Source organism: Bos javanicus, chromosome 18 (assembly GCF_032452875.1).
Source record: "Bos javanicus breed banteng chromosome 18, ARS-OSU_banteng_1.0, whole genome shotgun sequence".
Lineage (NCBI taxonomy): Eukaryota > Metazoa > Chordata > Mammalia > Artiodactyla > Bovidae > Bos > Bos javanicus.
In genome coordinates this window covers 22,414,656-22,430,492 of record NC_083885.1, presented here as the reverse complement: position 1 = coordinate 22,430,492, position 15,837 = coordinate 22,414,656, and the positions used below count along the sequence as shown (strand labels likewise).

The 15,837-nt window shown below is 41.5% G+C and overlaps 1 protein-coding gene across 6 annotated transcripts in view; it reads right to left on the bottom strand.

The window, feature by feature from the left end:
• FTO (FTO alpha-ketoglutarate dependent dioxygenase) overlaps positions 1-15,837 on the bottom strand; it is a 423,456-nt gene that overhangs the window by 233,437 nt on the left and 174,182 nt on the right. For all 6 annotated transcript variants that reach the window (XM_061387217.1, XM_061387219.1, XM_061387216.1 and 3 more), the window contains 2 exons: positions 13,821-13,964; positions 5,511-5,630 (listed from right to left, as the gene is read on the bottom strand). In XM_061387217.1, the coding sequence (XP_061243201.1) occupies positions 5,511-5,630; positions 13,821-13,964 (264 nt within the window). The remainder of the gene's footprint in view (positions 1-5,510; positions 5,631-13,820; positions 13,965-15,837) is intronic.

Genomic DNA, 15,837 nt, shown 5'->3' with positions numbered 1-15,837 from the left:
CATTTTCCACGTCTCCCTGCTCTCCCGTGCCAAATGTTAATATAAATGGGTAGACTTAAATGTAGCCGATAGCTTACCTAACATAATTATATGTTGTGTTTTACACTGTTTCAAAACGGATACATTAAAATAATCCAGCCTTGGCTCCAATCCACTAAAGTCAATAAAGGTTATTAAGGCCAACTGCCATATAAACGCACGGCTATCCCAGGGTGAGGAACTGTCAAGACAGGAAATGCAATTCAAAACACTGAAAATGATCAGGATCTACCCTTCTCCTCTAGAAAAACAAAAAAAAAAATGTAAAAGCCATAAAGGAAGGAGGAGGAAATTTCTCTCCACTACAAAAATCATCTGTATTCTGAAAATGTTTACTCTGGAAACTCTCCTAGAATATTCTATTGGGTTATATACCAAATTGACCTCTTTTTTTTTTTTTTCTTAAGGTCAAAAGGCAAGGAATAAATGTCATCAATTTAGAGGACATCACACCTAGCATTCTTTTCTATATCTCAGTGAACTTGATAGTGTTAAAACATTTTTTATAGGTAAAATAAATGTCAGTTTTGCAGAGTGCGATACCAGACCCTATGAGACAAATGGCCTATCCGCTGAATCTCTGGCTGCAGTAAGACTTCCCCACCTCACAGGAGAGTTGAGCTTTTCATATTTTTTTTTTTTTACCCAGAAAGCAAAGCCTGTGCACTTTCTTTCAAATGGTAACTCTCTCTTATCCTGAAGAGTCTCCCTATAACGTGCTAATCTCAGATGTGGAGTGGTGGGCTAGTTTAAAAAATAAAATAAAATACAAATATTTGAATAGTGTTAGAGTGTCATCATACCTTCCTGAAGAGCAGAATTGAGAGGAACGACTAGGCTAAGTTCCTGGATTATAAGAAAGGGTTCTGGTGCTTTGGGGCTTAATGGCTCATAAGTTCATGCGGTAATATTCAGGGGAAATGTGATATTTTATCAGAATGTCATTCAAATATAAGGTTTAACATTTACATCATAAGAGCATGCCCAGAGAAGAACTATCCTCAGGGGGAAAAAAAAAAATGGCAAGAATAAACAGTGTGATTAAAAAAAAGGTGCTTACTGGAACAGGGGATGGGCAATGGAGGCTAGGGGAGTCTTAGAGATAGCTGACTAAACTTTTTAAAATATGTGACTGGTTATGACATGTAAAGCAATTACCATTAATGGAAGAAATGTGATTTCAAAGCTCATTTTCCGTTCTTCTTTTAGATCCTACCTGAGACTATACCTTCCAACCACAAAGGGGAAAAAAAAAAAAGAACACAAAGACAGAGAAGAGTTACAACACAAGTCTCTTCCCCAGTACGAGGGCTGTCGAAGGTTGCTTTAATCACAAGCAAAAGGTGAAAAGTAATGTACATATTGCCTGAGGTTTTTTTGTTTTATTTTCTTGTCAAAGGAGATCGATGCTATGTTGCACAACAGAAAAAGTGCATTAATTAGAGAAATCTTTCCACAACACATATGCAACAAATGCAGAAAACCATAATGATAAAGAAGAAGCATTTGTCTAAAAGGATCATCATTTTGAGTCGCGTATTCCCTGGAAGCCAAGTGAGTGCATTCAGAAAGGCTGTTTGGATTAGTCTAATTCTATAGAATCCAAATGTGCACCAAACACTGCACTTTTTATGTTAAATTGCTGTTGAATTTGTTAACCCACAACTGATTTCCTGTGTTATGGAATCTTGGAGATTACAGCTAACTTGAAGCAACAGGGATAATTCTGGACAGTTAATGGTACATTTGTCTGCATTTTCTTGAAAGGCTTAGTTAGCATCCGGGGGCCTCAAACTGGTAGCTCAACATTGCCCCCTACTGCTCACAAATGAAAACATCGGAGGCAGACTGGTACAAAGTAGGAATGTGACCAGCCAGTGCCAGTTCCATCCCCACACAACTATCGGTTGGCACGGCACTACCAGTCACAGGATCAGAGATTTTTCCAATGATCATTCTCGTCTCTTCCAATAGCAAAAGTACACTGTTATGAATTTGTTAAAAGTCATTACAAAAAGGCTTGAAGCAATGCTTACATTTAATTTAGAAGTGTCATTCCTTTTATCTTGGCCCAAACCTTCACTCTGCTGATAACCATCATCCTTAGACTTGCTGAGACACAGAGCCCATTGATTTCACTCAGAACACTCAGTAACACCACACCAACTGCAAGGAAACTGGCTCTGGCCAATTCCCAAGACTGTTCTTCTTTTTAGTACTTTTACACAAGAGTTATGAAGAACAGATAGTTTATCTAATGTGCTAGCACCACCAAATTAAACATATATATATATATATATATATATATATAACTAAATAAAGTGAATTCGTAATGAACATCACTGGTAAGCTCACAAAACCAAAGATTCCACTTAAAAAAAAAAAAAGAAGCCCTTGAACAAAAGCAATTCAAAAATATATTTTTAAAACACTACAAGTGAGTTTCTTTCTTATTTCACCAATTCTAATTGTTTAATTGTTACAGTTTGCCAACTCTAATTCAAAGAACTGTTAAATTACAGTCCCAAAGTCAAACCTATACCTTAAGATCAAGGTTCAGCAAGTAAAGAAGTTCTAACTCGTACATGCCTGCTAAGTCGCTTCAGTCATATCTGACTCTGTGACCCCATGGACTGTAGCCCGCCAGGCTCCTCTGTCCATGGGGATTCTCCAGGCAAGAATACTGGAGTGGGTTACCATCCCCCTCTCCAGAGGATCTTCCCAACCCAGGGATCGAACCCACGTCTCCAGCGGCTCCTGACTTGCAGGTGGATTCTTTACCGTGAGCCACCAGGGAAGTTTCTAACTCATGTAGATAAATAGATAAAACCAGAATTACACAGTGAAAAAGAAATTCTCTCAAAATAAACCTGCCTTTATATATACATCCCAGGAAAAACTGGAGCATACTCTGCACAGCCTAATTGTAGGAAGAGAACTAGCAGGAAATTTCAGCACAAAATTTTCATCACCTCCAATCCAGTTGCACAATGCTCCATTTTGAACTGATTCATGTCTTTGGAGAAATCAATTTTTGTGATACTTTTAGTACACTAAAAGGATTACAACATTCCTTCCCCTAAACATACATCCATGAAAAGGTGTGGTTTAGAGATTTAAGGAAAAGGCTGGATGGCCGGGACTTCTGGATTCTGATTCGGACTTTCAAACTGGGGTGCCAATCATGGTTGTGACTTGGTATTTTCATTATTATAAAATAGGGATTAGCAAGAACTACCCATTTCTCAAATTGGTTCACTGTTTCTAGCACATCTCAAAAAGTCTGCACAGCAGTACTCTCTCAAGAGTTTAGCAGGCTTTTATCACTTTTCCACTACATTCCAAACTTGATGATCTGGAGGTAGAACAGTGAGGTGGTGCAGGGCATGACCCTAGAGCCAGTCTTCCTGAGTTCTAACTCCAGTTCCCCGACTTAGCTGTATGACCTTGAAGAAGTTAGGGAAACCTTTTGTGCTTCAGTCTCCTTGGGCTTCCCTGGTGGCTCAGAGGGCACAGAATCCGCCTGCAATGCAGGGGACCGCAGTTCGATCCCTGGGAAGATCTGCTGGAGAAGGGATAGGATACCCAGGCCAGTATCCTTGCCTGGAGAATCACCACGGACAGAGGAATCTGTGGGGTTGCAAAGAGTCGGACACGACTAAGTGACTAACACACAATACGACAAAAAACTCTCTGTGTAAAATGGGAGAAAAATACCTACTTTATGAAATTATCATAGAAATTAAATTATACATGTAATATTTAGAATAGTGTATGGAACTTAGTAAGTATCATGTGTGTGCATGCATGCTCAGTCACCAAGTTGTGTCTGACTCTGCAACCCCTTGGACTGTAGCCCACCAGGCTCCTATGTCCATGGAATTTTCCAGGCAATAACATTGGAGTGGGTTGCCATGTCCTCCTCCAGGGGATCTTCTCAACCCAGGGATCAAACCCATATCTCCTGCCTTGGTGGGTGGATTCTTTACCATTGAGTCACCTGGGAAGCCCTTTTGGCATTATTACTACTGTTTAAATTTAGACTTAACCCAAATGGCCTCAACATACCTTCCAGTGAGAGTTCCTACGACACATGCCCTGAATTCCATGCTCTGGTCACACTGTACTTCCCCCCTGGTGATCTTGTTCTTACAGTGACCGGAACCTAACACTTCTCTCAGAATGTCTTATGCAACCAACCCTCCTTCTCCCCACCCAAGGTCCCCAAAAGCCACATCTGTTCTTCACAACTGTCCCAGCTCCAATGCTCTGAATTTAATACTTCTGCCTCTGGATAGTGATTTTTTTTTTCTTTAAATCTCCATTACAGGATTTCATTTGAGTTAATGTAACACCTGGCTATATTCACGCTTCTCCCCTTGTTAAACCGAATGCAGTGGTTAAGGGCACAAGCTCCAGAGCCAGGCAGCCTGGGATTCAATCTCCCTCTGCCACTTACTCCATGACCTTGGGCGAGGCACTTCATTTCTCTAGGCCTTGGTTTTCACATCTATAAATAAACAGTTTCTGCACCTCACCAGACTGTCATAAGAACTTTAACAGTTTAACTTTAAAAGTTAATATAGGGAACACTCTTAGAATAGTGCCTGGTGCCTATAAAAATGCAGATGAAGTTTAGGAATTATTGCTGCATGGTTCTCATGGTCACTTCCCAACATATGTCTAACATGGTGCCTTGCACATAGGAAAAATGAGAAGTGAAAGTCACTCAGTTTCATGTCCGACTCTCTTTGACCCTATGGACTACACAGTCCATGGAATTCTCCAGGCCAGAATACTGGAGTGAGTAGCCTTTCCCTTCTTCAAAAGGATCTTCCCAACCCAGGGATCGAACCCAGGTCTCCTGCATGGCAGGCAGATTCTTTACCAACTGAGCTATCAGCGAAGCCCTGCATGTAGGAAGTGCTCAGTAAAGGTTCACTGCACTGAACTCAGCTTGTGCTGATCAAATCTTGGCTGTTCCCATTACCTTACAAAGAGTAAGTAGAGTGGATTTACAATGTTGTGTTAGTTTCAGGCGCCGACCAAAGCCACATATACCAAAGCATATATATATATATATATATATATACACACATATATAAACTTATTCTTTTTCAGATTCTTTTCCATTATAGGTTATTACAAAATACTGAGTAGAGCCCCCTTTGCTATACAATAGATCTTTTCTGATTATCTATTTTATATATAGTAGTGTATCTATGTTAATCCTAAACTCCCAATTTATCCCTCCTCGCCTCCCTTTCCCCTCTGGTAACCATAAATTGGTTTTCCATGTCTGTGAGTCAACTTCTGTTTTGAAGATAATTTCATTTGCATCATTATTTTGGATTCCACGTATAAGCTATATCATATGATGTTTGTCTTTCTCTTGCATTTACCCAGGCCAAGGAGGCAGCCAAGGACTGACAGAGCACAACATCCCAAGAAATCCACTCCTGGATACTTACCAACCACTCCATCTTTCTCCACATCTCTTCCAGCTGACTCATGGGCTGACACCACCAGTCAGTGCACTTTTTGTATCGACTGCCTTGAAACCAAAACTGTCTCAGCCATTCAAACTCGACCTGGGGATCATAAAGACAAGACCGTGGTTATAATGTCCCCATGATGGACAATCAAGGACAATGAACTTCGTCATTCAATTCTCCTCCAGTAACTTCACAGCCATAGGGTGAGAAAAAGAGGAAAACTCAGCCTAACCAGTTCCCAATATAACTCAAAGTCTCTGGAGCCTTTTCACAAAGTCAAGGAGGAAGTAGACATAGAGCTTAGTGAGACAACCCAGGTCAGGCTGGGGAGGGGGTTTTCAGTCACCGTTCATCACTCAGACAAGAGGAAGCTATCGGTCAATCACAACAAATCCTGAGATCCTAAAGCACATGACAGCCTGCGCTGTGTAGGGTGGGAAAGGCAAAATCAAACAAAATATGTTTTCATTAAACATCTTTATTAAAGATGAGTACTGTAAGAAGATCAAACCAGTCAATCCTACAGGAAATCAACCCTGAATATTCATTGGAAGGACTGAAGCTGAAGCTCCAATACTTTGGCCACCTGATGTGAAGAGCTGAGTCACTGGAAAGACCCTCATGCTGAGAAAGATTGAAAGGAGAAGAGGGCGGCAGAAGATGACATCGTTAGAAGGCTCAACGGACATGAATCTGAGCAAACTCTGGGAGACGGTGAAGGACAGGGAAGCTTGGCGTGCTGTAGTCCAGGGTTGCAAAGAGTGAGACGCGACTTAGTGACTGGAAAACAACAACAAAAAGGGCAAAACACAGACACGTATCAGGAGGTACCGATTTTAAGTATTTTTGGATCTAAAATAAACAAAGAATTTACCCATGGGCCAGGAGGAGCTGGCAGGAAGGTGTTCATGTAACTGAACAATATAATTACGGAGGGACTCATTACACCTACAGAGCCATTCAAATTGTCACTCTCAATTCAGTCAGGGCAAATGACAATAGGTAAAAAGCACAGTAAAGCCACTAACCATTTCTCTTCCTTCCTAAGAACCTACTACGGTAAACTTCAAATATTTCTCTCCCGAGCACCCTTTTACTCTAGCCAAATCCCATGATTCATCTGGTAACCCACTGCCTTTCCCGGTCTCAGTCCACGTGGTCTGGGTAGCGCTCTACTAATACCGGGAGTGGAACATGCAACCCTATCTGGGCCCATCAGCCCACCACACTTCTCCAGCCACAGAAATGGGCTTGGGGGAGACAGGCATATGATCAATCAGAGTAAGACTGTCAGAAGATTCAGGAAAAGGATTCTGCAGCCATTTTGCAGAATGGGAAGAATGGAGGCAACGCAGTAGGAAGCAGCTACAAGATGAACAGATTAAAAAACCAGGTCCTAGTCAGATCAGCTGACTCTTGATCAAGTTATTCCTGAAGCCCCTTTGGCTTAAACCATTTCAGGTTGAGTTTTCCACTTCCTGCACTGAAATAATTCCAACATATGTAGGTGAGAGACTAACTTAAGCTTTAAAAGAATAAGAAGTTGTTTCCTATGTATTTTCTATCACTTATCTTCAACTTGAAAAGCAAATTTTACCATCAAAAGTACAACTTCATTCATCCCAAAGCTCTTTTTACTTCTGCTGTCTAAAGAAATGTAGAGCTTTCACAGCTTAATATTGGTTAAGGTTGGCTTTACTAAGGTAATCATGTTCCTTATACAGGCACAGAGTTATAATAGTCTTCACCTGTTACCACAAAGAATTTTTTGTTTGTTTATCCATGCTGAACTTTCATGCAAACAAAAGCAACTTGTGAAGATTTAACAATGGTGAAAATCACTCAAATAACTAACCTGAGAACACCAAGTCATATGAAAGGGTTTTAGTTTACACTAACTAAATGTTTGTTTGATATGTAGAACCGATTTCAGTTAAAGCTGTTTAAACAGGGAAAAAAGGGAATGTAGACAATATTCAGACAATAGCTGCTAAACCTTATCTGTGGTATTAAAAGACAGTGGTTAACGGGGGTAAACTTAACTGCTTTGAAAGGAAAATGAATACAAGTGTAGTTCAACTTCTCTGAAAATACAGGTTTAACAACATTATTTATTACAAGGGAAAAAAAAAAAAAGAGTTCTTTTTAGATTTCACATGAAATTTGTTGACATTACAGGAACAGCCTGTCAACAAAGCATCAAGCCTCTATGTTAGGGAGAGTTGAAAGGGTTTTGCTTTTAATTTTTTTATAATCTTTGGGCTGGTTACTTCCATTATGAGAACAAAACATACAAGCCTTGGCAACCATGATATCCCAGGAAACAAAATAATTATCATTTGTAATTAGTTCATTCAGCCTGTAAAGGTACAATAGAGTCTGGATTTCAGTAAATGAAAGCTCAAAAGAGTGGAGAATACTTGGAAACTCTGCTATAGGACAAGGAAGCAAAGGAAGACCTTGTCCACTTTAATCAATAATGATGTTCACTTCCTCTTTAGATGCCCCAACTATCTTTTGAAGCAGACAGTGTCATGGTTAAGAATAAAGTCTCTGGAGTCAGTTCTAGGCTCTACTCCTGAACAGCTCTGTCATCTGTAAAATAAAGATAATTACATAATCACCACATAGTTTTATGGTGAGGATTAAGTGGGTTAATAATGAATAGCCAAACATGCCAGACACTTGGGAGATACGAAGAATACAGACCAAAGGGGACCACAAGGCCCAGCAGTCCTTGTCCTCAAGAATCTCACGATCTTATGAAATTTTTGAGCAAGAAAAGTTTTAACAACCATGTCAATTCATGCTCACCCCCTGTTCCACTGAGGCCGGTCCAGGAAAGTTCAACCCCTGAAACTTATACCCAACAGAGTTTTTTTTCAGGGGTGGAAGTCCTGCCCATGAGATACAATCTTTGTGGGCATGAAACCCACTGGCATGCATTTTAATCAACTCCGTAACCTGGCTTTTTCACTTTGACATTGTGGGCAAAAACTATTACAGGATATTCATCAAATGCTGCCCTCTCCAGTTCTAACATTGCCAAGATAAGCAGTTGGCACTTTCCTTAAAATTAATTAAGAAAGCAAAAAATATTTCCAGCTGCCTGATTCAGTTTGAGTTACCAAAATAAAAGCAGTCGTCCACCCTTCTACCCCAAAGTCTGCTGATGAGGAAGGAAAGAGGCAGGGCAGATGCTGCACAAAACCAAAGAAAGGGTCAAGACTCAGAATAGAGCACAAATCCTACTACTTCAAGGCTGAAAAGAATCAGTATCACCGTACTGGCTGACTGACAATGGTCTAGCCATGACTAGAGGAGGCTCTTCAACCCTTCTCCAGGGGGTAGTCCCTCCCGCCAGGCTCTCAGCTTCTCTTGAGGTACTGTCATTGTTCATGATGCTTTTAAACCACACTCCCAGGTCTCAGACATGCACTTAATGGAAATTCACTATGATCTGATCTTTGGCGTAATGGCAATACAATGATACGTAATACTGACAGTGTTGGAAGGAACGCTGACAAGTCTAGAGAACGTGCAGGATCTTGAAGGGCCTTCTGAATCGTCAGAGAAAAATGAACACATGTTTCCAACAGTGTTAGTTACGGAGCTGTGACCCAGAGAATCACCTCTTGGAACCTTTCTAATTCACCTGCACCTGACTGCTCTGTGGGATAGTCAAAAGAGAGGTCAATCAAGAAAAGCTTTCTCCTAGAAATGTTTAGAAAAATCTGAAGGTGAAGCACAAACAGAAGCCATCTGTCGACCTGAACCATAGTCACTGGGAACTTAGGCAATGGGGAGCAAAGCTTATAAGATTCCCAAATCACATTTCTGAGTCACTACATCACTGTACAGTTGGAAACCATTTGCATCACTCTTACAGGTAAGCAAACATCACCTATTTCTGCCAAGTTAGTTTCAATCCTTGGTTTGATCCCAGGTCAGCTTATGCATGAGGGGTGGGAACTTGCCCACAGGGGTAAATGTCTCACTGTAATAAATAAAATAAGTGTTTTCAAGCAGAAAGATATTAGAATGATATTAATATCTAATATTAGGTATTAGAACAGGGAGAGATGCTAAGGTCCAATCTACAAAGAGTTAATCCATGAAAGCCTTTTACCAGGAGTTCTAAGGAAGATGCAGGTCTGATCAGGACAAAATGAGAACCAAATGATGACATCAAATAGTAATGGGTTGGCCAAAAAGTTCATTTGACCAACATATTATGTTCATAACATCTTATGTTCGTAACATCTTATGGAAAAACCTGAATGAAGTTTTTGGCCATGGAAAAACTTGAACAAACTTTTTGGCCAACCCAATACATTCTCCTAGAGGAAATTTACTAAGTGACAAGAATGAATTCCACATTTGATAATTTTTAAGAAGGAAAAGACTATTATATAAACACAGAGGAAAGTTCTATTAAACTTGACCAAAAATATGTTTAAGCATCTTAAATTGGAAAAACAATATATCCTTCAGGTACGGAATTCCAACCTCCAAAGTCCCCAAATTGCTTAGTTAGAAACTATCTAAGACAAGGAAAACCAACCACAGTTAAACCTGCACAGCCCAGAAGTCTGCAGACATAAAACCAAGGGCTTCATCCTATAATTAGTCCAGCAAAGGCCTTTGAGAGAGAGGAAAGCACACAGTGAGAAGTGTGGAAAGGGTTCTGGGCACTCCTGCTCTCATTCACACAACAGAACGCAGAAGAGTGTGAGCATGCCAACTCGCAGGGCGAAAGAAGAGCATCTGATGATGTGCCCTGACATATGGAATTCATTCTGAAAGCAAGGACATGACCTTGAAGAATCAAAGACTGGGGGACTGGAGAAGACTGGTAAACATGCTACTTAGATTTAAGACCTCCCCATTCAAGCCGAGGCTAGCCTCAAGGGGCTAACATTTCTGATACATCTCTGCCCCATCCCCACCCCACTAACATATACAATGTCAAAAGCAGCCAGCCACTTTCTGAAGCACATGGGTTCAGATTACAGTATTTTCCCTCTGGTTAGATAAACAGTGTGATTTTACAGACAACCCCCACCCATCACTGGTAACAAAACATCGCAGTCAGTCACAGAAGACCAGAAAGGATGGAAAAGAGCCCACATACGTGTTAAAGAACACATCCACCCCGGTGCATCGCTAGCCTGCCTCCTAAAACGGCAGGGTGTTTACAGAAGGCGATATGGAGTGAGACAGAACTTTGCATCCAAGTCTAACTGACTGAGGTCACTGGGCCCACAGATGCTTCTCTTTCCTCAAGTTCTAGTTCTCAGCAGTGTCTCCAGCAGGAATTGGTGGCAGAGAACACAGGCTACTTAGCAGACAAAAGGGAGTGAAGAAAGTCGACTACTCCTGGGTTTAGCTGAGCGTTAGAAGTGATTATTTCCCTAAAAGGCAGAATTTCTCTGCCTTTGGTTCTAGAGATTATGGCATATTTCACAAACTACGGAGCAGCTCATAAGATAATTAAATATCTTTTTAAAGATATTACATGACGTTGAAATAGAGACAGATGTAGAGAACAAATGTATGGACACGAAGCAGGGAAAGTAGGGAGAATAAATTGGGAAACAGTGACATTTACATACTAATATGTATAAAACAGATAACTAATAAGAACCTACTGTATAGCATGGGGGGAAAAAAGGAAGTGGCACAAAACATATAGGACATACATTAAGTTAAACGCATTCCAATATACAGGAGGTACAGACCAATACTGCTTGATTCCACTTACATGAGAACAGGGAAATCCATGGAGTCAGAAAGTACACATAGATGCCAGGGATCAGGGGTGTGGTGGGGCAGGGGGGCTGAGGACGGGGAATGGGGACTTAAGTGTTTAATGGGGATAGAGTTTAGTGTTTAATGGGGACAGAGTGTCAGTTTAGGAAAGCTAAAAATTTGGGAGACGGATGATGGTTAGAGTTGTACCACAAGGTGAACCATAGTGCTACTGAACCATACAGTTAAATATGTTTAAAATAGTATGTTTTCTATTATGTGACTTGTATCACAGTAAAAAAAAAACATTGAAAGAAAATATTAATGGCTCTGTTTGAACTCTGTTCTCTGCTCAAAACCCCTTAGTGGTTCCCTATTACCTTCAAAGTAAAAAGGAAAGTCCTGGTCCTTACAGACACCTCCAATGACCAATACAACCTTCGGCTCCATGTCCCCTGGCACCTTCTCCATGACCTCATCTCCTGGAACTCTTAGCCCCACTCCCACCACTTACACGGGACTGTCCCTCAGCTAGTCCACGAACACCAGGCATTCTCCCACTGCACAGCCCACGCAGCGGTTTTTCTCTCTGCCTGAAACACTGTGACCTGGATGTCCACGTGGCTCCCTCCCTCACCTCCTTTAAGTCTCTGCTCAGAGGACATCTTACAGTGGGGATGCTCTCTGCTTATCTCAATCTCCTCTGCTTTAACTTTTTCCAACATATTATATAATGACCTGATGGAGGGTGTTTATTGCTTATCATCATCTCCCTGCACTAGAATGTCTATTTTATTTACCACTCTATCCAAAAGCACCCAGAAAGAGTGCTTTGTGCATGTTCAGTAATTATTTATTGAAAAGATGATTGAGAACATTTTTGTATTCCAAATTCTCCACCAATCGTTCTAACTACACCAAAGAAAAAGTCTTTGATTGATGATAATCTTCAATAATTCTCTACCACTTGGTAACCTTTTTTTTTTTTTTCTTAAAGGTATATTTACCCACCATAAAGGGATTCTCAGGTAGCTCAGTGGGTAAAGAATCCACCTGCAACGCAGGAGACACAAGAGATGTGGGTTCAATCCCTAAGTTGGGAGGATTCCCTGAAGGAGGGCACGGAAATCCACTCTACGGTTCTTGCCTGGGAAATCCCATGGATAGAGGAGCCTGGTGGGCTATGGTCCATAGAGTTGCAAAGAGTCAGATATGCTGAAGCGACAGAGCACACACACACGCACCCACTACAAAATCCACCCATTTTCAGTGTAGAATTCAATGACTTTTAGAAAGTGTATGAAGTTCTGCACTAACCTCACTTCTTAACATGAAAAATGAAGACTGTAGGCCCAGAATCTTCTTTAGCCAAAAGCATCTGCTAGAATAGCATAACATTGCAGTTTTCACAGGCTAGAGTTTTCTGGTTACTTTTTCTTTTGGCTGCTGATATTGGCTTTCCACTTAAAAGTGGTAATATAAAGCTTCCTTTTTAAAGATTTTTATTTACATAAAAAATGAGCTGATTCTTTAAAAAGTATTGAAAAGATAACAACAGATGCAGTCCAAAGATATAGCAAAAATTGACAGGGTATTCATGAAAATAACAGTTTGTGAAACACTGACTTAGGGGACCCAGCCCTGCTGGTCTCACAGACTTCAGAATTTTGTAAACAAAAGGCATGGCTCCTACGGTTCACCTGCTCTGAGGATTCTCCTTCAGTTTCCATCAGTCCTTGTTGGAAGTTTAGCCTTCATGGGCCTCTTGCATTTCTACATGCCTTGCCTTTTGTTTCAGACTCTCACTGCAAGGATGTGTGTATGGTTAATATCCTTGGAAAATATAATTTCTCTGCCCAGAATAAAGGGCAGGTTTGATAACAGACTTAGAGGAAAAAGATGTGCCTTGATTTGGAGCAAAGGACAGGCATGCCTACTGCCCATCACGAACAGGTTACTCCAGCCCGGGCTCCTCACCTACTGTGCTGTGCTTAGTCGCTCATTTGTGTCCAACTCTTTTCAACTCCATGGACTGTAGCCTGCCAGGCACCTCTGTCCACGGGGATTCTCTAGGCAAGAATACTGGAGTGGGTTGCCGTGCCCTCCTCCAGGGGATTTTCCCAAGCCGGGGATTGAACCCAATCCAGGTCTCCCAGATTGCAGGCAGATTCTTTACTATCTGAGGCACCAGAAAGCCCTTATCCCTTCTCCAGGGAATCTTCCTGAGTCAGGAATTGAACAGGGGTCTCCTGCATTGCAGGCAGATTCTTTACCAGCTAAGCTACCAGGGAAGTCCCCTCTCCTATTAATAGAATGTGAACCCTCCATGCACATGCTATCCGGCATATGCTATCTGGCTCACTGTGCACTGTGCAGACAAAGGCTGGCAGCACTGGCATGAAAATGCCGATGCTCTGGCTACTGCCTTGTAAGCAATGAACCATCCTTGGGCTCTTACACTTAGAGCAAACCGTGGCCGATTACTTTGTTAGCTACAAGTAGGACAGAATCACCACAGTTCTCGGAAGCCCTTACCTCGTTGTGGATTTCTTCTCCTTGTTTCAAAACCACTGACTCCAAGGATTTCAAAGAGATTTCACCGTTGTCTGCCTCCTCGCGGACATTCTGCAGGGCCACCTGGCAGCGCTGTATGATGTACTCCAAGGTCCCTGTTGAGCACTGCAGAGACAACCAGCCACCGACACAGTAAGTGAACCCCAAGTTGACCAAGCCTCCCTTCCTAGGATGTCTGTCCCCTTCCTGGGCACTTACCTGCTGCCCTCACAACTCAGCCTATGCTTCTTAACCCAAGACTGACTACAGCAGCCTTCTCCTCGGGCTCTGCGCTCCCACCCTGGCCTCCCCTGGGCCACTCATGTTGCTGTTTTCTTATTGCATAGGCTTCATATCTCCAGAGAGCAGGCTTCTGGAGGCTAACACCCTGTTTCCAAATGTATATACTCTACATATACCACAGCACCTAGAACTGACTCTTTTTGTTTGTTTTTGGCCCTATAGTGAGGCATGTGGGATCTTAGTCCCCTGACCAGGGACTGAAGCTGTGCCCCCTGCAGTGGAAGCATGGAGTCTTAACCACTGGACCTCCAGGAAAGTCCCTGAGTCTTAATTATATTTATATATATATATATATATACACACACATACATATATATATATGTATGTATATATAAAACAAAAACTTAATAAGCTCCTATTGGAAAGTGTTAGCCACTCAGTCGTGTCCGACTCTTTGCGACCCCATGGACTGTAGCCTACCAGGTTCCTCTGTCCATGGGATTTCCCAGGCAAAAATACTGGAGTGGGTTGCCAATCCCTTCTCCAGGGGACCTTCCTGACCCAGGGATCGAACCTGGGTCTACTGCAGGCAGATTCTTTACCATCTGAGCCACCAGGGGATAGGCCCTAAGTACATATTGGAGGAATAACTAATTAACCAAGAAGTCAAGGATGCTGACTTTATCTCAAGTGCCCTGCACCTAACAATGAGGGAAATAAAAAGGTAAACAGACAGTGGAACTGGTTCAAAAACAACCAAAATACAACAGCAACTGGGGAAAAATGAAGCTATAAACACAGAGCAAAGGATTCGTTTTCCTTTTCGGCAAGACAGTGTACACTAGGCAGCTGCAAGTCACTGGCAGAAGAGAATCCTCAAATCGTGGAGAATCTGTGACTCGTGCCCTCAAGGCATGTTCAAAGGCCTCACCTAGTACCTGGGCATGAGCAAAGGAACAGGTAACGGGCCCATCCCTCTTTGATCTGTGGGAGCAAACAGAGGTCAAAGGGACGAACTCCTTTGAATGAGCATATGTCAGAAAAAAAAGAGGATGCAGGCTGAGTGTGCATCCGTTTGTTTTGATAATGACACGATTTCCTAGGATGATAAAAAGCAAGCTATAAATATCCTTTAGACCCAATGAGGGAAATGTCTCCCCAAAGTATTTTTATTTTATTATTTACAATTTAAACGAATCCCTTCGGAATAACCTTGAAAGCTAATCCCCTGGTACAAAAATTCTTTGCATGGTTACTGCCACTTTACACAATGTGACCTGGGCACGCCTGGGGGGAAAAAAAACAACAAAGTTTCTGTGCCAAAACCAGAAGCTTGACTAATAGGTATTTTAATATGACGATCCCAAAGTGCTGGGAATAGAAGGGCAGCAGCTCTAATGTGCTACAAAGAAAAAACAAAAACTAGAATTAAATTACCACTCGCCTTTGTCCCATGGGCAACTCTACAACATTTTTTTTTTCATGACATTCTGTCTATAAACATGTTCTGCCTGTACCTTTACTTTCCCAAGTATGGTGTAACCTCCATGAAAGGCAATTAATTAAAATGCCATCTTCTATAACAATTAAAAACAACACAGAACTTCCCATCAATAAGGGACCAGTTAAATGAACTCTGGTGAAGCCATACCTGCTGTCACCAAAAAAAAAAAAAAAAGAGGGGGTAGGAATGTATATACATTTTCTGGGTGATTAGAAGTCATCTGATATAAAGAGGCGGAGAAGGCAATGGCAA